This window comes from Eublepharis macularius, chromosome 4, assembly GCF_028583425.1.
Source record: "Eublepharis macularius isolate TG4126 chromosome 4, MPM_Emac_v1.0, whole genome shotgun sequence".
Lineage (NCBI taxonomy): Eukaryota > Metazoa > Chordata > Lepidosauria > Squamata > Eublepharidae > Eublepharis > Eublepharis macularius.
In genome coordinates, this window is record NC_072793.1 from 122,846,842 (window position 1) to 122,871,096 (window position 24,255).

Consider the following 24,255-nt stretch of genomic DNA (forward strand, 5'->3'; position numbering starts at 1 on the left):
GAGCATGGAGACACTTCGAACTGATTTATCACTCTGCTTTCTATATTAAAGGAAGGAACGTTACTGGGAGGGGAAAGACCTGGTGGGGGGGCTGAATTCCAGTGATGCCTGGATTCCAATTCCACAGAGCCTCGGCAGGCAGGCTCCTGCATACTAATACCCACACTTATTTCAGGGTGCTAATTCAATATGTAGAGTTAATTTCATGAGATAGTTTCTTCGAAATTAAAATAAGTATGCACCGCCTGCACCCGCATTACAAGACTGGAGGGAGGGGGGCGGGGTATGCTTTCATTTGGCATCTGTGACAATTGTATTTGTGAGGACCAAAGCTCTGTTAAGCTCTGTTTGAGATAGTAACTCTATCTGAGCTGTTCTTTAAACTACACATGGAGGTTCACAGTACTGAATCTTTCTTCGCACCACAATTCTTTCTGCATTGAAAACTAGATGTGAGGGAGAAAGGTTCTAGCCTACTATATTTTTATTTACTAAAACATTTGTATGTTTTCTCTATGGCTCAAGGCAGCTTACAGTATGTAGTTAAAACATGAAACAATGATAAACCCCCAGATTACCTATGCCTAATAAAGCTTAGTGCAATCTAATAAAATGGAGTAAAAGCATTTTACCTGTGGAGAAATCTACCTATGTCAGAATCTTTCTTCGTTAGAACTAGGCTCAAGAAATGTGAGGAATTTGGACAGCAGTTCAAAGAACCTTTATACTGGGGCAGGTTTCTAAGACCTAATTATAGTGGCAATTTGCAAGCTGAGGTAAAAACAATTTGAGCTTTCCCCATCGCTTCGCAGGATCTCAGACTTCCAGGGAGAAGTGTTGTTGACACTTCACAGTTGACCATATAAGAGTGAAACAAGAGAATGAGCGGCTCCTGGCAATCTCATGCCCATTTGTGTTGTATGGATTGTGAACCTGACCCCCCGCCCCGGGTCAGGTTGGCTTTGGCTAGATGTACACATGATGTGTAATAAATTGGGAATTAGGTGGTAGAATGAACTGTACCAACTCTGACTATAGATGAGAGGTAACACTTCTCTTCCCTCCACACATTTTTTAAAAAATTCTCTGCAAACACAAAACTAGCTCATAGAATCATAGAGTTTGAAGGGGCCATACAGACCATCTAGTCCAAGCCCCTGCCCAGTGCAGGATCAGCCTGAAGCATCTCTGACAAATATTCATCCAGCCTCTTCTTGAAAACTCTCAGTAAGGGGGAGCTCACCACCTTCCTAGGCAGCTGATTCCACTTTGAACTACTCTGACCATGAAAAAGCTTTTCCTAATATCCAGCTTCCTAATATACATGCACCTTTGTGCATGTAATTTAAGCCCATTGCTTCGGGTCCTACCCTCTGCTGCCAACTGGAACAGCTCCTTGCTGTCCTCCAAATGACAGCCTATCAAATATTTAAAGAAAGCAATCGTGTCCCCCTTCAATCTCCTCCAAACTAAACGTTCCCAAGGCCCTCAGCCTTTCCTCGTAGGGCTCAGTCTCCAGACCCCTAATCATCCTCGTCGCTCGCCTCTGCACCCTCGCGATTTTGTCCACATCCTTTTTGAAGCGAGGCCTCCAGAACTGCACACAATACTCCAGGTGTGGCCTGACCAAGGCAGTATAGAGAGGGGCTATGACCTCCTGCAATTTCGACGCTATGGCCCCTTTGATACAACCCAAGATTGAATTAGCCTTTTTTGCCACCGCATCACACTGACTGCTCGTATTTAGTGTACAGTCCACTCTTACCCCAAGATCCCTTTCACATATACTGCTGCCCAGAAGTGTATCCCCCATCCAGTATTTGTGCTTCCCATTTTTGTGGCCCAGATGTAATACTGTGCACTTGTCTTTGTTGAATTGCATCCTATTCACAGCTGCCCACTTCTCCAGAGTATTCAGGTCTTGTTGAATTTTAATTCTATCTTCTTGGGTGTTTGCTACTCCTCCCATTGAGAATAAAGGCTATTGTCCTGTCCTTTGTTTGATATGCTGGTTTTCAGTTTGCAGGGCATTTTAATATAGGAGAGCATTCAGAAATGTGTTCCCTCATTTGCAGTCCACTCTTCCATCTCAACATTTTGCCTCCTCATGCTGCCTTATGTGTAGGCAGGTCTTATTCAAGAGAGAGGCAAGTCCTGGGCTGAAATGGGATCAGGAAGAAGTCTTCTACTCTTGCAGCGATAGCTCCAGCTCCTATGGTCACATCCTTAGAACCACAGGTTCTGGAATCATAGGCTCTATTTCTAAAGGACTGATGGAGGGATGTATGCACATGCATTCAGCATGTGTGGTAAATGGTAAACACTTAAAGAATGCTGCCTTTACCAGTACTTGTGTAGAAGAGCAGTAGCAAATGACAGACATTCTTGACATGTACTAGTACATTCCAAGGTTAACTTGAGTGCTGTTGGTAAATGGCCTTGTTATAATTTCCATTGTAAAATGCCCATTTGCTCACTGGTATTTCATTCTGACCCTGGAATGATCAGGTCAAGAGACCTGCCAAGCTGTGTTTCCATGAGCATTAATTATTACTGTTTTTGAGGATGCCTGCCCTATTTTCTGGGTTTCTGACTACCTAAAGGTTATTGCCAGGGGCCCTGATTATATCTACTAAGAATGTGTTTTTGCAACCTGACCTTCTCTTTTCTTTTCCTTTGCAGTCTACCTCTGCGTTTTTGGGTGAATGTGATTAAGAACCCCCAATTTGTGTTTGACATTCATAAGAACAGTATTACTGATGCCTGCCTATCAGTGGTGGCTCAGACATTCATGGACTCCTGCTCAACTTCTGAGCACAAGCTAGGGAAAGACTCTCCCTCCAACAAACTACTGTATGCCAAGGACATCCCCAACTACAAAAGCTGGGTAGAAAGGTGAGTGGTTTCAGCCGTGGAGGAAACTAGCTTGAAAGATGCAGCTAGAAGGAGTGTGACTTTTATAGGATGGCTACAGAGCACAGTAAAGATGGATGCCCTTTTAAGAAGAGCCTTCCCGGATTCGAGGGTGAAGAAATCTCACTAGCCATTTGCAAGCAACAGATCTTTCCACACATGCACCCCAGTGCAAGGACCATTGCTCTTAATCCCTGTAATAAGCAAGAGCCTAACTAAAAGATACTTGGTTCCCAGATTTGACCTGGATTCTGCCAAGCAGATGTGAGCTGGGAGTCCCAGTTGAAATTTAGATCCTCAGGTGCATGAAGGCCAGTTCAGATTGGGATTACTGCTCATGGGAAGTGAGGCTTTACCCAAGCCCCACCCACACACCAATTTCCCAATTTGAAATGGCCTGTCAGCTGCTTTTTTCCATGGTGGGGAAACTTACTTGTGCTGATGGGCTACGTGTGTACCAATTCATGATCTGGAAATTTCCCCAGTGGGGGAAATAGCCGTTTCCCCAAGTTGGTTTTCAGTTGAGGAATCTGTGAGTGTGGGTGAGATTTAAGCCCCCTCTCCCTACACTCGGTGTCCCAATCTAAATTGGTCCCACTGTGCATGAGAATCCTAACATATTTTCCTGAAGGGATCCAGGGTAGACCTGAGAATAGACCTAGGAACAATGAATCATGCAGCTAGGCACTAATATGCAAAATGAACTTTGGAGAATGGAATCAAGGAGGCAGCTTCTTATAATGAAAATAGCGCCATTGTTATTTGCAGTGTCTGGGTAAAATGTTTAAGTATACTTGTTTTGTTACCTGAACTGTTCTTGTTTGAGTCATTATAACTGGAAGTTGTTTGCATAGTGGAAAGAGAGGCACTAGACTGGAGATAACACAACCCCTGTGAATCACCATCATATTGCTGCACCAGGCAAAATCAGAAAGATCTTCCAACAGCATAAAGAGAGAATTTTAACAGAAAGATACAGAGTTTTAAAAAGAAAGAATTCTTAATCCTTCCTACTACACTGTTTGCTGCCCAAATTGTAAGGAGGAGGTTTCTTGAGCCCCACGGCTAACAAAAGAGTGGGATGCTGTTAAATAGGCTTGTTCAGAGCATTATCCTCCTCCACTTGCAGGCTGGATGCTTTGCAAAAAAAAAGAATAAGGCAGAGTTTTAATATTCCAAGACACACTGATGGCTACAGCATGTACGGATTATTAGGATTTAGAGGTAATTCATTTATACATTTCTGGGGCAACTGAGGAGTGTAGTGCCTTGATCTTTCTTCCCCCACTCTCACATCATGAAATGGATGGAAGAAGGAGGTTTTGGTGCAAGACTGGCAAAAATGAAGCAGCCGTGTAAGGTCCTTAAGGTGCTTCCAGTCTAAGTTCCTGAGCAGCTGCAGGGAAGAATATCTTGATGCCCACAGTAGTCAGCAGTTCACTGCTTAAAGGTATGAGCTGCATTCCTTGTTGGAGATGATGGAATTCTTGTCGCTGGCATCTGCAGGCACCTTTCTTTGCCACACTTCAAGAGCATCTGTGGCCTCGGGTGGGAATTATCCTGCGTAAGCACTTTGGAGTCTCCCTCAGCCGAGTTTATGCCCACAGGAGAGGGGAGGGGAGGGGTTGGACACTCACCATCCAGAGGCGCCGTGTCACCATATGCTCCCACTCAGATGCCTGACTCAGCACTGTTCCACCTCAGTGTGATTTGAGAGGTTATAATGATGACATCTTACTACAGTTGTTGCTATGCCAAGCTTTAATTCTGATTCAGATCATGTTAGCACATCTTTTGGATTGTGAGAGGTGAATGGAATTGCATTCAGAATCATTTCTGTGAATCGCCCTGCTCTCTCCTTCTAATGAATGACTGGTGCCCAGCATTTCAGCTAACATTGTGCCTATAGATCAAAGCATGAGCAGCTGGGTCAGGGCCATTGCTTGTTCCCTTTTTGTCTCCGAGCTGTCTTTTCAGTTGCAGCCGGAACAACCAGCATTAATAACTTTTGTACATATGAAGCCATCTTATACTGAGTCAGCCCATTGATTCATCTAGCTCAGCATTTCCTCCTCTACTTGGCAGCAGCTCTCCACAGCCTCAGGTAGATAGAAAAAAGGCCTTTCTCAACACCTGATAGCTCCTATCCTTTAATTTGAGGTGCCAAAGACTGAACCTGGGACTTTATGCATTCAGAGCATGTAATTTACTGCTGAGCCATGGACCCCCTTTGCCATGCTTCCTTTATATATTGCCACCTGTAGATGCTGTCTGTGATGGTAGTGTTTAATGCTATTTTCTTAGGTAGTGATTTGTCTGCTATTGAATTTGTGATGGCATTCATAGCTAGTGTTCCCTTTAGGGTCTCTTCTGCATGGATTCTGCCATCAGGGCCTCCCAAAGACAAATCTTAAAAAATAAGAATTTCTGAAATACTATTTTTGGAGTCTTTTTAAAAAAATGTATGTATAGTTTATTATTATGGTCAAAGACCAGCACAGAATGTCCAAAAGGTGTTCCTTTGGGAAGAACATATAAAATTACAAAACATAAAACATAGTTTATACATAAAGTACAATATAAAATCCCCAGTAATGAAAAATTAAAAATCAATTGCACGACATACTATTTGCTTATGAATTTTACAAGCTGCTGCAAAGAAACTGGCACAGGGAGTAGTAATTACTGGGTTGATGCCTAGAAGAAATTCACTAGCAAGTTCTGTATCAGAACAACCCACAAGCCTACCTAAGAAAAGAAAGATAAACTGCATGGATTTTCATGTGAAATCATCAGTGCAGCAGAATATGCTCCGTTGTCTCCACCATGCCATCTCCACAAGGGCAGACCCTCTCATTCGTAGGGATCTTTCTGAATCGTCCTTCCACCACTGCAGAGGGAAGTGCATTCCACCTAGCTAATGAAAATGCCCTATGGTGGGTTGAAATGCCCTGCGGTGGATCGAAATCTCTAGTAATGAGAGGTAGATAGCCGGGGTTACAACATATCGGTTGTTCTCAGGAGCTGGAAAATTTGGAATCACAGATAATCAAAGTTTATTGTTATGGAAGAATGTGGCATTTGCTACCTTACTTAAGTCTTATGGGAACCTTTAAGTTCCAGATAGTGCTTGGTAAGTTGTGATGAACTGTGGGTTTTTATGTTCTCCAAGGCTGCTTTTTGCTTCTTCATCCCAAAAGTCTCTGTTGAATTCTGTGTTGCACCTGTTAATATATCTCATATAATTCTGCAACATCGCCTGGTCTCCATTTTAGGAATGCAGACTTGGTACACTTCCAACTTCCAGGAATATCTTACTCTTTCCCTCACCTTGTATGTTTTTAGTACCTAATGTCCAAGCCGATTAAGTGCTTTTTTTCACTATTTTATCATAATTTTGTTAGTCCTAATAAAAAGGTATTGTATTAGTGTTGGTTTCAAATGTTTTTCATTGGCCACTCTAAGTTAATCCAATAAAACTCACTGTCTTGCAAAACTGCTAGAATGCCGGTACAAAAGATGCATTAAATAATGGCCCCAGGGTGCTTTCTAGTTGGTAAAATGGACTGGGGGGGGGGACAGGAGTCCCCCCTCCCCCACACCATGGCCCTGATTTGAATCAGGCTCCTGTGGCACTTCTAAATTGAGTGGCCACAGCTCAACTCACAGCTACAGTACAGCTGCAAGTCCCCATTAAGACCACATGTAAAATGTGACATGTTATTTGGGCCTAAGATGTGTAATGCACAAGTGAGCTGTTCTGTTCAGTTCCAGCAGAGACAGAACAGCACAGTAGAACCTTCTGCCACACATTCCCACTTTGGTTCTATTGGCACTGCAGGAACTGTACTGTAAAATAATTTTCATCATGGCTCATACACATTTTGCTACAACATTCATGAACGCATTCATAAAGATGAATATAGAAAATTAGGCCCCATCAAGATTTTTTAATTGTGTGGTTCTACTTATTAGCATTTTTCTAAATCTGTCTTGGCTGGTGAGGGCTAGCCTGTGGACTGACCTGTATCAATTTTTTTTAACCATATCAGTCCGCATAGGTATCAGCTCTCCTAGAACAAAACCTCTTGCATTCCAGGTCTGCTGTTGGTCCTGAGTATGCCTTGCTCTGGCATTTACAGAGTCTAGTAGTTCCTCTGGTTTGTCTATATACCCAGTTTGAATGGGCCTTACCCGTTTTACACCCACTATTAACTTAGCTGACCACCATAGATCTCCCAATTAATCTACTGCTTTCAATTCTCAGAGATGAAATAAGACTAAGATTTTTCTGAGGAAGCAGAACATTCTGGCTGTTGTTGTTAGGTATGAAATCCAAAGGGAAAATCACTGAGGGATCGGAGTTTGAGCTGATCTCCCTTACATGGTAGCCTGTGGTTTCAATGTCACCAAGTTATTTCATAATTCCTGAAGACTCTCCTCTGTCTCTATGCTCCCTGCTATAGATATTATGCAGATATTGCTAAAATGCCAGCAATCAGTGATCAAGATATGAGCGCCTACCTAGCGGAACAGTCACGGTTACATCTGAGCCAGTTCAACAGCATGAGTGCACTGCACGAAATCTACTCATACATCACCAAGTACAAGGATGAGGTAAGGGTCAGAGGGCTTATTGATACAGCTTTCCTGTAATTATTTATTCCAAATTGCCTGATATATAATTTTCCATCAGATATTATGCCTAGACCTTATCCACAGGTACAATAAAGACCGAAAACAACTCAGTATTTTAGGGAAAAAATCCAAAAGCCCCTTACTGAGTTATCCCAAAATACCTATGAATTCAATGTCTTATGCTTTGTGCAGTTTGAGACTAGACTGGTAGCTGGCATTAAAATTCATAATATGCCTCATTTTCAGTTAGCTGATGATTTCCACGCCCATCATTGCCAGCCCATGTGGGTTTGGTACTGATGCTTAAAGTGACCCTTATGAAGTGGGTGAAAGAAGTACATATGGAGCACACTTATAATCTGGCACAGAAACTGCAAGATAGAGTCAAAGTCTGTAATTCCCCTTCCAAGCCAAATCTCATTCTTTAGCCTGGAAACAGTAGAATTGTCCAATAAATGGCATCCTAATCATGTATTTGTACGCGTCTTCTCTCGAGACCTGATAACATATGGCACAGCGACACCTCATGCTTGTGCACGGAGAGAAGCCGTACTGGTTTTTATGGGACAAAAGCAGTCCAATATAGAGGCTCCTGTGGCTCATTTTATGATATGCAAAAACAGCAAGCCCAAGAGTACATGTTGAGTAATTGTCATGTCTCCTATTGAAGAATTGGAAGTTAATTTGATGTAATTTAAAAAAAAAATAATTCTGTTCTGTCTCATTGTAGAAGGATCTCATAGCACAATTATCATAAGTCCGTTACTGTTTACTACTGGATAGGGATTGGAACTGAGGCCTCCACAGTCTGAGTTAAACATCCTAACAATGACACTGCTTTTATCCTATCTCCAGGGAATGTTATGGCTGTGTATCTTTTTATCCTCCCACCCATCCTCACAACAAGGGGTTAGTCTAAGGAAAAGTGACTAACCCAAAATGACCTGCAGTGCAATCATAGGCAGTGTTACTCTAGTCTGATCTCAAAGAAATCAGTGGGCGTAGACTGGAGTAACTGCATGGGATTGCATAGCTAGTGAGCTTTGAATGTGGATTAGAACCCAGGTCTGCTCAGTTGTGCTCAAACACTTCAGCATACTGGCTACTGTTGAGAGCACAACACTGTAACCAAACTTAACAGGTAAATAATAAGTGGGAACTAAACTTAAAAAGGCAGAAATATATATGCTTATATAAAGAAATCTAGTAAGAGAACAAAAACAAAGAAATAATTAATCAAATTAAATCCTCTGACACCTCCCCTGCCTGCTTTGGTATCTAGCCATAAACAAAGGCCACTCTTGAACAATAGAACCATGCTAAAGGAGTCTTGCCTCTGCTCTACCTTCCCTACTGGAATGCTGCCAGGTAATTTCAGTGGGTCTTGGCTCTAGTGACCTTGTTTGCAGTCTCAGGGGGTATTTGCTGTCATGAGAGAGGCGCTTCGATGAGCCTCTTGGATCTTAAGAGTGATTAAAAGTCCATCTGCTGTAATTTGTACAAACTTCATAAAGTACAATTCGAACACACACTCTGCATTTTTTTATTAAAGTCATAAAAAATATAACTGTAATAAAGATACGTAACTGGATCACATGGATTTTATTGCCCCACTTAAATACAATGAGAGCTGAGAAGTAAGTTAGTAAAAGCCTTTGCACAAGAGCTTGACAAACAATTCTTCAGGGTTGCCTAGGCAAAGGTTCCTGGTTGGGGCAGTCCCCACCAATTGCCCAGCAGCTTCTGCTTAAGGAAGAAAGCAGAAGAGAAAACTCTTGAAGGAGGATATAGTACACTGCGATGGATTGAACAAATCCAACTAAATCACATTATCTCTTGATCTAATTGATGGGGCATTAGCCTTTGAAAACCTTGTTGGTGTTGTTGAGCTTAGTGGGTTTTTTAAGGTTCAGTTGCTGTATTTCAGTAGTAGAAAAGTAAAAGCTGCCTTGTAGGGATGCTGTGGAAATTTAGCTAAGGAGGTAATTACTGTAAAGGACTTTGCATGCCATAAAATAACAAAGCATTATTTCTGAGTGACACTAGATTAGTGAGACTGGTGGACAATAGGATTGAATTCTGCCTTTCAGAAGAAAATTTTTCATATGTACAGTTCACAAACAGGCTCAGTCTGCATTCTACTGAGGCAGCACGCATTTGCAGACCTTTCCGCTGGCAGAGACAGAGCACTGCTTGAAATTCTATGGCCAAAGTTCTGTCTCAGCCTTAGCAGAGTTCTCCCCGAGATGGGATGTTGTTCTGCTAATACTGCAGTCTGCTACTGTTGTGCTGTACACGCCATTTTCTCTGTCTCCCATATGCTGAAGTGCTTTCAGTCTCCCAGTCTTCACCTGCATTGCTTATCAACATGAAAATGCTTAACAATTCGACGCTGTTTCCATTGTACTGTTTTTGCTGCGTAGGAATCAAAGCACACGTCAAACCCTTGTTAAAAGATTATTCTTTTCTCTATAAAAGGTGCAGGTATGGCAGGCCCTCCTCTTAGATTTTCTGCATTACTCATATTGCTCAGTCGTTCTTAATATTATTCCCATCCCCACCACCCAAGATGCTTTCAGATATAGGAATGACATGGTGGATCTCTCCCTGTGTTGTAAAGATGTGGCATAAAGTTAAAAGGCAGCCTGCTAATGCCTGCCTTGCCAACTCCTATCAGCATAAAAGAATATTCTCCTGCTATAGTCAGTCCCCACATTAGTCTGACGATCACCCACAATGATTAGTGGCTGTGGTCCAATGATGTTGACTCCACACAGAGTTCTTGAGTCAGCCATTGAAGAGATAGTGTGGTGCAGTGCTGGAGTAAGACTGGGAAGACCTGCATTCAAATCCCCACTCTGCAGTGAACCTTACTTGGGCCAAGTTGCTCTCCCTTAACTTCACCTAACTCAGAGTTGTTGTGGAGATAAAATAGGGAGGGGAGAATCATGTTTATAACCCTGAACTTCTTAGAGGAAAGGTGGAATAAAAATGCGGTAAATAGATGGTAGGGGAAAGACTCTCATGTGTTCATGAAGCACATCACCAGCAGTAGGAGTCTTATGAAAGCAGAGGGCGGTGGACCTAAAGCCTTCCTTTTAAGTTCTTATTTTTAAGCCTCAGGAGAGCACCAACTAAATGGTAACACTGGAATTAGCTTGCTTTTGAGTCAGATGGTAAATGCCAGGGACAGCCAATTGCTGTATTCTTGGAACCTCCTGTATTCTAAGGATACTAGTCAGGGAGCCTGAACATGAATTGCCAGGCTTCATAATACAATTAACATTGAATTATCAGTAAAATCTTCACAGCTATGAATATTTACATGTAAAATGTGAGGCAGCTTCCTGAATGATTCCCTCAAGAGGCAGATTGACGGTAGTCCTTTGCCCTTCCACCAACCACACATGAAACATCAATGCAATATAATAAATAATAATAACATTCTATTTATATACCACCCTTCGGGATAACTTAATGCCCACTCAGAGCAGTTTACAAAGTGCGTTGTTATTATCTTTACAATAATGAACTTATGAGGTGGGTGGGGCTGAGAGAGTTCCAAGAAGCTGTGACTGACCCAAAGTCACCCAGCTGGCTTCAAGTGGAAAAGTGGGGAATCAAACCTGGCTCTCCAGATTAGAGTCCTGCCGCTCTTAACCACTACACCATGAAGCGATGATGGGGGCTCATGACTTCTTTTCTGTGCAAGAGAAGCTGTGAGCAACATTACATTGATTAAATTTGGTGGAGCTACTGGGAGCCAGTTATTCCAATAGGACCCAGATCTGGCCCAAGAGTTGCCAGTCGGCAATCATTGATATATACCAAGAATCCGAGGAGCAGAGCTGGGATTGGGCAGGCACAAGCCCTTTTCTAGACAGTTTGCCTCTGTGGAGAAAACCAGTAATGGGTAGCATAGTCGAGCGGTCAGTGAAGATACGATGTTTCTGAACAAAGTGCAAGCCATCCATGGACAGTCCAAAACTAACTGCAAAACTCAGGTAGAAGGCTCTATTTTCATGGTCACTGCTTACTCAAGAATTGGTCTCCAAGTTCCCAATTTTCTTTTTTCCATTAGTATTACAAACCAGTAATCAAGAAGAAGGCAAACATTCAGCCCTCTTAGAAAGTGTGATATTAATGAGCCTGGAGTCAGGATGAGTTGCCAGTCCCAGTCCTGCCTGGTTAACCACAGTCTGGCATCTCTTGAATGTGTACCCATAGCCCGCTCTAAAAGCACTGCCTGTGTGTTCACAGCTCTCAGGAACTTCTTTTATTATTCGTAATGGGATTAATAAATAGCAGCTGTTCCTTTTGTTTGTTTTCATTCATTAAACACAATTACACGCAGCCCGATTGCACCCTCTTTGATGCAAAATGGGAGAGAATAATTTTTCCTGTTGTTCAGTGCTATAATATGCTGTCATTGGCACTGAATGAAAATCATAATTAATTTTCATTTGGGTTTTTGCATCTTCGTAATCACGATGGTCCCAGCTCCTTGCAGCAGGTGACAGACATGTATCTCTTTCTTCTTATTCCCTGTTGTTTTCCTTTTCCCTGTGTCCTCCCATAAGGGCAACCTGAAAGTGGAAGATCAAACAAATACAAAGCAGGTTGTAAATCTTTCAGTCTCAGGCTTTAGGAACAGACTCTTCCTGTATTAGGAGAGAAATGGGGGGGGGGGGGGGGCTGTGAGTTGAACTCATGTTCCAGTTTGCTGACTGATTCCAATACCTTTAGATTTGTTTTTATTGCTGTCAGATTAATGAAATGGGGATTGTTTGGCATTAAGAGCTTTGGCACCATCTAGAGACTGTTATGGTTGCTGTCAGAGAAGGGTGCTTAGGTGCAATATTGGGGTCCTTTTACTTAACCAGAATCAGGCCTGTGGTATCTCTAGGTAGAGTGCAACAGACCCAATTTTGTACCTGAGAGGCTGTGAATTATTTCCTCAAGTTTTTTCAAGAGTCTGTGGTATACGTATGTTACATGCTCCTGAGCTTGTCTACTGAAACCTGAATTCAATAGGACCTACTCCTTTATAAATGAGTTTAGGATTACAGCCTTAGCATATTTTCCTTCCGAACAAGGGATTTAACTGTGTATCCTATTGGCTGCTTAGTTTCCAACTCCATGATTCTATATGCATTCGCTAATTATTTGACAAACACCTTTGTGCAATCAGTTCAGAGTTTATATGCGTTTCAACATCCACACAGCCCTGAGCTGCAGTCCTGTGAACTCTCCATAGCACATCTTGCACGTTCGGAGCCGGAGACCTGTAGGGCACCACAGCTGCTCTTAATCAAAGGGAACTGATTTCCATATTAAGGAATTACCTGTAGGGCTTGTGATGGACTTTTTCTGCTTCCTAATAGTCAGTCTATTAATTATACAAGAGTTTATTTCCAATTATGCAGCCAATGAAATGGTTAATCAAGCCCCCTTTGATGGATGCCTTGACATTTAATTGGAAAGAGAAATCTACCTTACACTCACAACAACCTTAGCCACTGTAATGGGATTTCTGATAGGTTTGCATTTTAATCATCTGTTCTTTATCTGACTGAGCAATTGAAAGGAGGTGGGGCTTGATTCAGCACTCCTGATGACGGGCATATCCCTTTTGTATGCTTCCAGTATTTAATTTTCTTTTTTGCTAAAACTCTCAACTCCTGCCAGTTCTCTTGATCACCTACAGCCCTGTTCACAGCATCCATGACTATACCTTATTTTTTATAACCTTTGTTGCTAAAGAATGTAAAAAGAGTGGTTTTTTTCTGGTTTCCCAAATGGCAAGCTAGGGATTCTAAAATGAATAATTTTGAGAACTGTTTGAGAATGGGATGCTTCTAGTTTAGTCATTCCAGTATTAAATACGCTGTTTTCCTGAATGTCTTCATTCCTTCATCCTCTCTTTTCCTCTAATGTCTTTAATAAAGTCGTGAATCATATTAAATATCAAAAGAGTATCCCCTCCTGTTTTCTAAGCAGTCATAGAAACATGAGCTTGTGTATAGGAATGAGATTTCAATAGAGAAATGCCACTGTATGATGCTTCCAATATTGTGGACACATCTCCTGAATATCAACAAGGTCTCACGTCGACAGAAGCAGACCTTGCTGGCACTGTGTGTTTGAATCAATCTGTGTTCCTCGTGCAGATTCAGGGTCCTCATCAACAGTTTGTCTAGCCCAGGAAGGTGGTTATTGACCGAGAGAGGGTCGAAGAGGGGAGCTGTACAGGTGATGAGGCTCAGAGACTAAGAGGATTGGAACCTTTCCAGAGTTCACTGAGATCAGAATTTACCCAATGGCAGTTTCTGAGACTGAACTAGTTTTCCAGCATACAATCCTCTCACAGGAAATAGGGGGAAACCTTAAATAATAGGTAACAATATCAAGTAAACTATAACTTGATATTGTTAGCTCTGATACAGTCCTGATTTAAGAAACAGAGAATCTTTGCAGAGCCCTGGAGTTAGATGCTGGACAGAAATGGCCTCAGTTTGAATGTAATACTTGTTACCTTCAAAACATTTCTTTGTCCCCTGGGCAGAAAGGAAGAAGTTTCCATCACTTTGCTAAAAAAGTATCCCTCAGTTAGATAGAATTTTTTTCTCAGTGTCCACTTCCATGATAAATGATTTTTTCCATATCCCTTGTTCTCTGAGGACAGGATATTAAGGAAGCACAGAACTCCCAGCCCAGCACCTCCCTTGTAACAGTAATGTAGGGTTGGAGAGCTCTTATAGGAGAGAAGATGCTTCGTCTTTCCACTGGGCATGAATTCTCCCAGGAGTTATTTTTCTTTGCAGCTGGGCTCCAAAAGTAAGGGAGACTTTGGGAGAAAACTGACCTCACCTGGGAGGGGATTTGGCAGGCAGAGGAGAGATTAAGAATCCTTCCAAACCAGTCATCATCTCTTGCAAGTGCCCCCTGCCCACCTTCCTGTCATCTTGGCGAATCAGGGCTGTGTGTCTGTCATGCTAGTCCAGTGCCTAGTTCCATGGTAAGTTCTTGCCATGGTTGCTCCTCTCTCCCCATTCAGAAAAGCAGCCTTTCCTCAGCTCAGTCTGTGTTCCTCAGTTGTATCCTTGCTTTAGCCTTTAATGGTACATGAATATATTTTTGCCGCTTCTTTCTAGACTTCTGTTCATGAAAAAGGAAGAGTATTGCAAATTACGGGAAAGCCTGATAGCACCTGCGCCTGCTTTCTCCCTTACTAATGATTTCCTCTCCATTCTTTCCCTTGCCAGATTTTAGCTGCTTTAGAGAAGGATGAACAGGCTCGAAGGCAACGGCTGCGGAGTAAGTTGGAGCAGGCAATTGACACAATGGCCCTGAGCAGCTGAAAAGGTCAAGGTGGCACTGCAGACTTCCCTAGCAGAGGATACTAAGACAGGGAGAGAGGGCGAGGAGGTGCGCGGCAAGCAAGAATATCTTGGGGCCCAGCACCAAGCAATGCACAGAGTCCGCTGCGTCTCAGAAGACTTTACACAAACAGCAAAAACTTAACCACCGTTACCACAAACAAAAAACGAACCTATGTAGAGACATTTTGAAAGGAGCGACGTGGCAAAGAATCTGAAGGACCCCACGAGATGCGCAAGGAAGGCCAGGGAAAAGAGCTCCAGCTCGGCTGCCACTACTCCCCAAGGCCTGTTCCAGATCTGTCAGTGGAAGGTTGGGGACTGCACTAAATGTCTAGGACAACGTTTTTACATTATGGTTTTCTGTAGCGGGTGGGGTGGGTAGGCTTACAATTTTTTTTCTTCTGTACTTGCTTCCCTTTCCCACTTTGCTTGGAGAAATCTTCTCTTTATCTCTCTCTCTTTCTCTCCCTTTCTCTCTCTCTCCCTCTCTCTCTCTCTCTGGCCTTCTGCCTCTAGTGTTAAATGCTATATTTGCACAATTTCCAAAAGCTAGAAAAGTTTTTTTTTTAATTTTAAACAAGGATTTTGAAATGGGGAGAGGGGCTTCTAAATTTTCCAAAAAAAACCTTTTCCAGAATTTTTGGTGTTTTTTTTTATAACAAAAAGAATAAAGGAGCCTTGTTGGTTTAGGATGGAAATGGTGTAGGTGGGACCAACAGAAGAGTCCCAGTATCTTTGGTTCTTCCTATAATTTGCCCTGTGCAATGTTTCATTTGAATGTCCTTTAGCACAGGCCAAATATCTGCTCTCATTTCTGAATGCTGCTTAAGAAGGTGCTGAAGAGTTAGATACAAGAAATCAACAAGCTTAAAAAAGGAGGGGTGGCATTCTGTGGCAAGCCCCAAAGGCCAAGGGGAAGGGCCTCTTTCATCTGCTCATTGTTGCAACCCCTCACTAAATTGCATTGTAGAAGGAGCAAACTTCACAGAACAGGATGAGCTGTTTGTCAGAATTAAAAAGCTGAGCTGCACAACTTTTCAGAAGCCTTTTGTGTCTCTCCTCCCACCAGACCCCTTATCTCTTAGTTTTCCTTCTGTAGGGCATTTTGACATTGGAGGACTTTTAAACAAGCGATTCCCTCCTGGTGCAGCAGCAGAAGCACAGAGAGCTGAACTGCCCATTTGAGACTGTTCTCAGTATTGCCTCTTCCGCTGTGAAAGAAAGGTTCTTAGTAGAAGATCCAGCAGCATGAGGTGGGGGCTAGGTCATGCAGGAGGCCAAAAGAGTAGCTACTTCTATTTGTGTTAAATTCATGGCTTCCCAAGGCAGCCTTTGGTAGCATCGGGGGCCTAATCAGGAGGGTATGACTGAGAAATCACGGCCAGTCTCACTCCTAAGTGACGAGGATTGAAACATAATTCAGTTCTGAGTTGAAGTTTGGCACTGACAAAATCAGCCTAAGTGAGTTGTCCTCACAGTTGCTTCTACAGTCGGCAGTTCGTGTACACGCACCTCGGGAGAATATTTACTTCTTGCATCATCCCAAGTCCAGGCAAACACAGTATGTCTCCATTTTTGTTCCGATAGCAATAAAGGCCCAAATTCCAAAGCTGCTTGCAGTTCCACTCTACAGGGTCTCCCATTGCAAAGCAGCCAGAGGCAAATTTGACAATCTTCTCTTTGCTACCTTTTCCAAAACCTTTAAGTAACATTTTCTTAAAATAACAAGAAAGCAAGCGCTTGGCAAGAGGAATTGTTAGGCAACAGAAACTGTCTGTAACCATCCCTTGCATCTGCAGTGAACTGTATCTATTAGAAACCATTTTGATAGCAGCTACATCAGTGGATTTGTTTGGGGTTATGCAAAACAAAGAATTTGGAGATGGGTAAGAAGCAAGAAGATAGTGTGACTCTGTCACTTGATGGCAACAGATAGGTTGGGCATCTTCCTTTCCTTTGTGCTGATTTCAGGGAGAAATCGTGATCCCCCTCTCCCCTGAGCAGAGTCAACACCATTACCTCCTTGCAGGAGCTTTTGCATTATCTGTGATACCATGCATACCCAGATTCTCGAGAGCTTGTTCAGGCACAGAGATTTTCTTAGGTCTCAACTGGTCTAGACAACAGGGACATTTTAATTTCACTTAAAAAGAACAACAACACTCTGATCATTGTTGCAGCCCTGGTAAATTGCATTGCAGAAGGGACAAACTTCCCAGAACAGAATGAGCTGCTTGTAAGGATCTTAAAAAGCTGAGCTGTGCAACATTTCAGAAGCTCTACATAGCATTGGCCTGACAGCTAGCGGAGGGCCACTGGAGAGGAATCTCTTGCAAATCAGAGTATCTATTCCTCTTCTCTGGTTCTTAGTCCAACTCAAAGACCTTGTCCTTTTCCCACTGTACGGTTGATTCTTGGTGTGGCACTTTTCCTGGTCAGCAGACTCTGAGCCAGCATTTCAGGAGGCCAGAGGGAGCAGGTGTCAATTGGGTCATAAAGCAGAAAGGGCTGCTGGAGCGGAGGTTGGGACTGTTTCTTACCTGCTCCCAGGTTCCAGTTGGGGTAACTCCAGTGTTTCTAAGGCATCTTGTACTGCGTGGGAAAGATGTTGTATGTATCTTCAGTTCGTGTCTGTTGTATGTATCTTCAGTTTGCAAACTTGATTTAAAAGTTATTCTTTCTATGAAAAGGCCCCTCCCTCACTCCATGGAATTTAGTACAAGTGTCATTGCAGCTCTGTCTTTGAAATGCAGATTCATTGGGGAAAGAATCTGGTGCTTATTAGTTACCATTAATTCTCAGATATAGGAGTATTACTCATTTGAGTGGATGAAGGGCACCCCACAACGTTTTGCAGCACCCTGCAAAAGAAGTGGTCGTTGTTTCCATGCTACAAATGTAGAACTGAGGCTAAGAGAGTGACTGAGCTAGGATTTGAAACTACGTATGTGGCTGAGTTTCTGCATACTGGCTCTCCTTGGTTCTATTGGATTGATATCCCAGTGTCCTGGATGAGGCATTTCCTGAAGATCTGAAAATGCCCATTTGGCCTTGCTTTCCCAATCTGACGCCAACAATTACAAATAATGCCAGTACATCCCTATTCAACTGACTCTATTAAATCTGAGAGATGAAAACCATTTAAGTGACCTCCTGAAGATTCTTCTTAAAATTGTCTCCCCAACACCTCTTTTTTACATTGTCTCATCACTGTTTCATTCAATGTTCTGTTCTCATTTGGACTTTTAAAACCTTCAGTTCTGTCCCTGATGGAAGCAATGCCTTTATTTTTATTTTAAGTTTACCAGTGTGAAGGAGCCACTGCCCTAATTCAACTCAGGTGACCAAACCCACCAAATGTCCGACCTTTCCCATCCCTGCCCAGCACCCCAGACCCATAAACTTGGCCACTATCTCAGCCAGATGATATGAGAGAGAGGCTGCTGCAGAAGCCAAGCCTACCAAGCCTGAGTCTTTCCATTCCCTTAGAGTGCAAGTAAGGGGAGGAGAGGGATGTAATGAAGTTTTTAATTAAAATTTAAAATGTGTGTGTGTGTGTGTATATATATATATATGTTGTTACAATCTAATTCTTGTGCCCCAGTGGGGTACTTTATAGTTAACTGAAGGAGATCAAACCATTATCGAGTTACGGGGGTTTTTTTTACACAAGCAGTGGTAAATACCAAATGGAAGAAATTTTCAAACATTTCTCAGCAAGCAGAACAATCTTTTGAAGCCTGCACATCTCAGATTGCTTTATAAGTTTGTTTCTAGTCTTTTAAAAATTTTTTTATTCAAGAAGAGGTGAAGGGGCAGGCAATTAAAAAAAATAAAATAAAAGCACCTATGGACATCTCAGATGTCTCTGGATCCATAGGACTTGTGGGCTGTTGCATGACTGTGCTAGAGTTTAGTCTGAGTTGATCTTTTTTTAAAAGAAAAAAACGCAAGTGTTGGATACTAGAGGTTTGTTCAGACTTTTTATTTTTAAAACAATTGGAATTAATTTCTTGTACAAGGGAAAAATAGAATTAACATCAACAATTTATTTCTGGAAAATGGTACTGTAAAGCCTTAAAGGACAGCTAACTGTTGCTGCACCCAAAAGACATGGTCATATTTTACATGTTCTCCTCTCTGAACTTTCCTTCCTTGTACCTTGTTTGAGAAGGGAAACCATAAGGCATTCCATGACTGGTACTGTGAGAGAGGTAGAGGCTGCACCGTTTTGTATGGAAAGCAAAGGCACAACCCTGACTTGGCAAAGGCGGATGATCAGTATCATCATCTGTTTTGATTTACTAGAGAGCACCAAGTTGTCTGGGAAAGCCCGCATTCCCTTCTCAAGAGCTGCCCACCCAATTAACTTAGGCACCTATCTCCTCCTGGTATCTCAGCAATAACAGTGAATATCTTGAGAAACTTCACTAGAGAAATTGCTTCTTAAGTGGCTTACCTCAAATGAGCAGCTTTCTCCTAGATCCTCCTTTTACAGTTAAACTGCACAAAGTGTCACAGAGCTGGATTAATTTGAAGGGCCTGTAGAATGAAAAGTGGATCTCTGCAGTCTCCAGAACTGCTGCCAAAGTTTACTCCCTTTTGAAATCTCTGTACTACTGAATCTTACTAAGTTATCCCCGTGACTGGCCTTGAGTGAATTCCTATTTCCATCTGTTTCCCTTTACATAGGGGGGAAAGATTCTGAGCTATGTGGTTAAACTCACCATTGAGAGGGAGGTTGGCATGGCATTCTTTTAGATTCTCTGCCCAGTGGCCAAACCTGTTGATCTGGAACATGATGAGACTATTTGAGCTTACATCCTAAGACTCTAGATGCACCATGTTTGTGGACCAGAGCATCAGTATTCTGGCTGCTCAGGTCACATATGCCTTGTGTAGAAACTCCATGACCATCCAAGAGCACGAAGGCAAGCATGACAGCGTTTAGCATTTAAATGAGTCATTCTGGCAAGTATATTTCCACTTGAAAAGCTGTGTATCCAAAAACATAGAAAACCAGTGAATAAGAGGATATTCAGATTAAGTCACCAAAGAGGCAGGTTTCCTTCCCGTTTTATGTGTTGCTTGATGAAACACACATCCCTCTTTTTTAAAATCCTGGGTCTAAGTAGCAATATTGAAACATCGGTTCAATGGTCTGCTGGTATGTGTGTGCCATTGGGCTTACTTTGTCTCAAGCATGGTCCTCTTTAATCACAATTTTGCCCCAGAAACAGGGCAGTGATTTGGGGGGGGGGGGGAAGCTGAAGGCAAAAGAGAGTCCAGTGGCTTCCTATAACCAGGGGGGAAGAATCAAATGACAGGCAGACCACAGAGTCCAAATTTCCAGCTGCTTGTTCACTCAGGTGGCTGGGATGCCAGTGAAATCAATAGGGCTACCTGGGAGTATCAGTATTCTCTGGTGTGTTTACAGCTTGGCACACAAGAAGCAACTTCACTGAATAAAGAGAGGAATTTTTTTTACTATTACCAGAGAATAAAATTCTAATCCAATATTCTTTGTGAACCTTTATGTTCATTTTGTACCTTAGCTGATTCCCGCCACTACCACCCAGTCCAAAGGGTTTTAGAGTTGTCAGAGTTAAACAAACATCTCTAGGCTAATAATGCTAGTTATTCCTGAGACAGAGTGGCTGGCAATCCATTGGGTCTTGAAATACAAGGAAAGGATAGGGTTGCCAACTGGCCTGGAGAAAAATGTCATGTCCCTTTAAAAAGTTACTTAATGGGATATGGTTAAGTGGTCAGACTGTAAATCAACCCTCTGTTGGTTCAGATGCCACCACTGCCTTGAGCTCAGCAGGTGGCCTTGGGTAAGCCACTCCTCTCAACCCCAGCTGCATCGTGGGGATAATAATAACACTGACTTTGTTCACAGCTCTCTAAGTAGAGCACTAATCTGCCTAGAGGAGCCGTATATGCACACAGTTGTTATTATTTACCAGGTGACTTACTTATCTACATGCTATGAAGAGCTTCAACTGCCTGTTTCCACTCATTAATCCTCTGTGAAAGGGACAGGACATTTGCCTCCAGTCCTGTTGGCAAACCCAGTGAGGCATGATCAATCATGAACACAGCCAGTGTTATCTCTGAACACAAGATGTCGGGGACACAAAAGGAAAGGCCTATTCATACCTTGGTTGTTACCTGCGCTAGGTGGAGTTTGGCTGCAATCCTGAGACCACTTTCCTAAAAGTAAGTTACAGTGAATAAAATGGACTGAGTAGACCTGCTTAGGATCTTTTTCCCAGTGGGTCTGATCCAGCATGGCGGTTCTAGTGTTCTAACCTTAGCCCTTCCAGCACCTTTGGCCTCTGGGCCGCCAGTCCAGTATTCTACCTACACACTTCCCCAGAAGGCTCATTCTGGCATTTGTCTTTGGGATTTCATCCCCATGAAAAGTGGAAGTACCAGTGGGAGGAGGGTGGAATGTTACTATTCTGTGAGTAAAACTATTTTGTTAACATTCTTATCCAGGTTGTGTTGACATCTGATAAATACGCACACATACAGGATAAGGTTGTCAGAGGCTTTGGCAGCAGTGTTGAATCCCCTGCTGTTTCTGTGGTTTTGCAGGACTGTGATCATGTAATTGGCACGCAGAAATATGTTTTGTTGTGCATTTTGATGCTCAGGTTGTCACGTTAGGAACAAAAAAGTGTATGTAAGTTGTTAACACCTTGGAACAGGGCAACGTTTCTGCTAAAGTACTTTGATGTCACAGGTGCTAACTGAGGATTTGGCAGAATTGGACAATGAGACTTTCCTTCAGAAATCAAAGGTCATGGATTTTAAATAAAAGAAAGGCTATAGAGAAAGTGCTGGCTTGTTTGGAACAATTCGTAAAGCAGACTATCATTTTACAGATTGAATATTATGAAAAACTAAATAGGGATTGTGTTCGCAGAATAAGCTGTTACATTCTTGTTTGTTGGGCATTGCTAAGGATTCTTAAGATGTTTGAAGACCAGGAACAGATTTGTGCTGAGAAGGAATCAATTGGAAATCCACTGCCCACTCACCCCCGCTCCCCAGTATCACAACCTGATCTCTGGAGAAGTTGAAAATTTCTTCCTCACCTAGTCCTGAACCACACAGTCTTGCATTGTAGCATATTGATCCCATAGAGCTTGCTGCTGAAGTTCAGAGACTGTGTGCATGGTCCGTCTGCCTCAGGCTGCTTCACCAGGATTCCATTCCTCCTCCCCCCTTCTTCTTTTTCTTATTTAAAGAAATGAGCAAAAACAAACAACCCACCACTCCTTTCACGCCTGTGAGCGGCCCCACTTTGCTGCTCTCCTGATAGGCATTCAGCCATCATTTGTTACTAGGACAAGTGATGCTTTCATGATCTTCTTCAGTTCCCATCAAGGCAGTGTATTAAGGTGATCTATGGTCTCCTCCCAGCATAGTCAGTGTCACTGACTTCTAGATGACATATCTGTAACCAGGAAAAGGTCCATGCCAAATACATTCTTTGTTTTTCGGGTGCTGTTTCAGCATTTTAATGTCCATTGCTAGAAGGAGCTAGTCATGGATCCATCTCCCACCTCGTGCCTTCAACCCCCTGTCCCTCATGCTCTCAAAGAACGGTCTTCATCTTTGTTGGCTCTGATTAGCAGACTGTGAGGCATGTTGAAGAAGCAGCTGCATAGAGACATTGACGGCTGTGGCTGGGAGGGAAGCTCCTTGTGGCTCATTTTGATGGAAATAACAAATTGTCCAATACCTATAACACCACTTCTTCTGAGAAGACAATTTGAGTCAACTGAACCAGGGAAGTGGCCAGTGCTTTCTTTGGCTCCTGAACATTTGCTGCCAGCTCTCTCTTCCCACAGTTCATGCTAGTTCAGTGGAGAGCAAGAGCATAAGAAGACTCACGTCAGAATTGTTCTTTGGGCCCTGTGGTTCCAGGTGCTACCCAGAAAATATGAGACCGCAGGGCACTAACAATATACTCCAATACGCATACCAATGTCTTATCTTGGATTTTTCTCCTTCCCGATGCAGACTGTACTGATCCTGCTTTCATCTGCCATGCAGACAGTCCATAGGATCAGGCAGGCTCTGCACAGCACACAGGTTTTGTGAGGGTACAGTGGATTCATATTGCACATCTCATCCCTGCTCATGCAGCCTTTATTCCTAGCTCCTGGGACTTTTGGATAACACACTAGAAAAATAGTGGAACAGACTTCCTGCCCCCCAATTATGTTTTTTTCTTATTTTAGTGCTTCTCTTTCTCCCTTACAATTAAAAAAAAATATTGCAGGGCATGTCGCTCTTTCTTCTTCCTAAGGAATGTCAAAGTCACAATTAGCTGTCCTTTAAGAAAGGGGAAGGGGGCGGCATGGGAGGGGAGGAGGAGAGAAAACATACAAAACAAAGAATTTTAATAGTAAAATTTTAAAAAAATAAAGAAAATCCTGGTAACTTTATGTGATTGTTTCAGACTTGAAGCAACTATGCCGATGTGGCAACTCTTTGATTGTGTAAATATCCTGCTATTTCCTATTTTAATGTTCTTCAGATTTAGTACTTGTAAATAAACACAAGCATCAAGGAGAGATTAAACATTTTTGCTATATAATGTGTCCTGTCCTGGCTTTGTAGATGTTTATTTTGGTATGGAAAAAAGGGAAGAGGGGCAAGTGGAGGGAGGTGAGGGATAGCCATGTGTGACTTCGTGTGCTCCTCACACTTGGGCAACAGGACATTTTATTCTCTTCCTTTATTTAAGTGTCTCAAAGCTACATCTCCTCCCTGAAATTATGTTCAGCAGCACCACAGCACAGAGCACATTTTCAGCCACCTGCTATCCACGGATTGAGAATGTTGAGCTCTCATAACAATACAGCTATGAATGGCTCAGTAAGAGCCGAGATCCCTGTTTATGTCTTCTAGAACAGCAACTCTCTATACCCACTCACCCTCCTCCCAAAAAACCCAAAGCTCACTCATGTACCCATGCACACACACACAGCATCCTCCACATAAATTGAACACTGTCAGAAGTAATGTTTCTATTTATTGTGTTGCTTGCTGGTGAAAAGAGCTGCCCCAACAAAGCTGAGTCTCTTAAGTGCTAACCTGTGATCATCCAGCCCAGTATTTTGGATCCTGCAATGACCTGCCCTGGATGACCAAAAAAGAGTATAGTGCCGCACTACTATAACTCAGTGCTCCCTGCCTTGCCAATCAATCTGTTGCTCTTTAGAAAGCAAACAAAGAACTCATGACTCAGAACTTGCTCAGAGACCCTTACAGCATGACCCTAATTCTCACTGGGGTGGAA

General features: G+C 42.6%; 1 protein-coding gene across 1 annotated transcript in view; it reads left to right on the top strand.

The window, feature by feature from the left end:
• Positions 1 to 23,540, top strand: part of PLXNA1 (plexin A1) — a 418,114-nt gene extending 394,574 nt beyond the window's left edge. The window contains exons 30-32 of the mRNA XM_054978424.1: positions 2,683 to 2,895; positions 7,380 to 7,530; positions 14,817 to 23,540. Of these exons, the coding sequence (XP_054834399.1) occupies positions 2,683 to 2,895; positions 7,380 to 7,530; positions 14,817 to 14,912 (460 nt within the window). The 3' untranslated portion in view covers positions 14,913 to 23,540. The remainder of the gene's footprint in view (positions 1 to 2,682; positions 2,896 to 7,379; positions 7,531 to 14,816) is intronic.
• Positions 23,541 to 24,255: the final 715 nt, after the last annotated feature.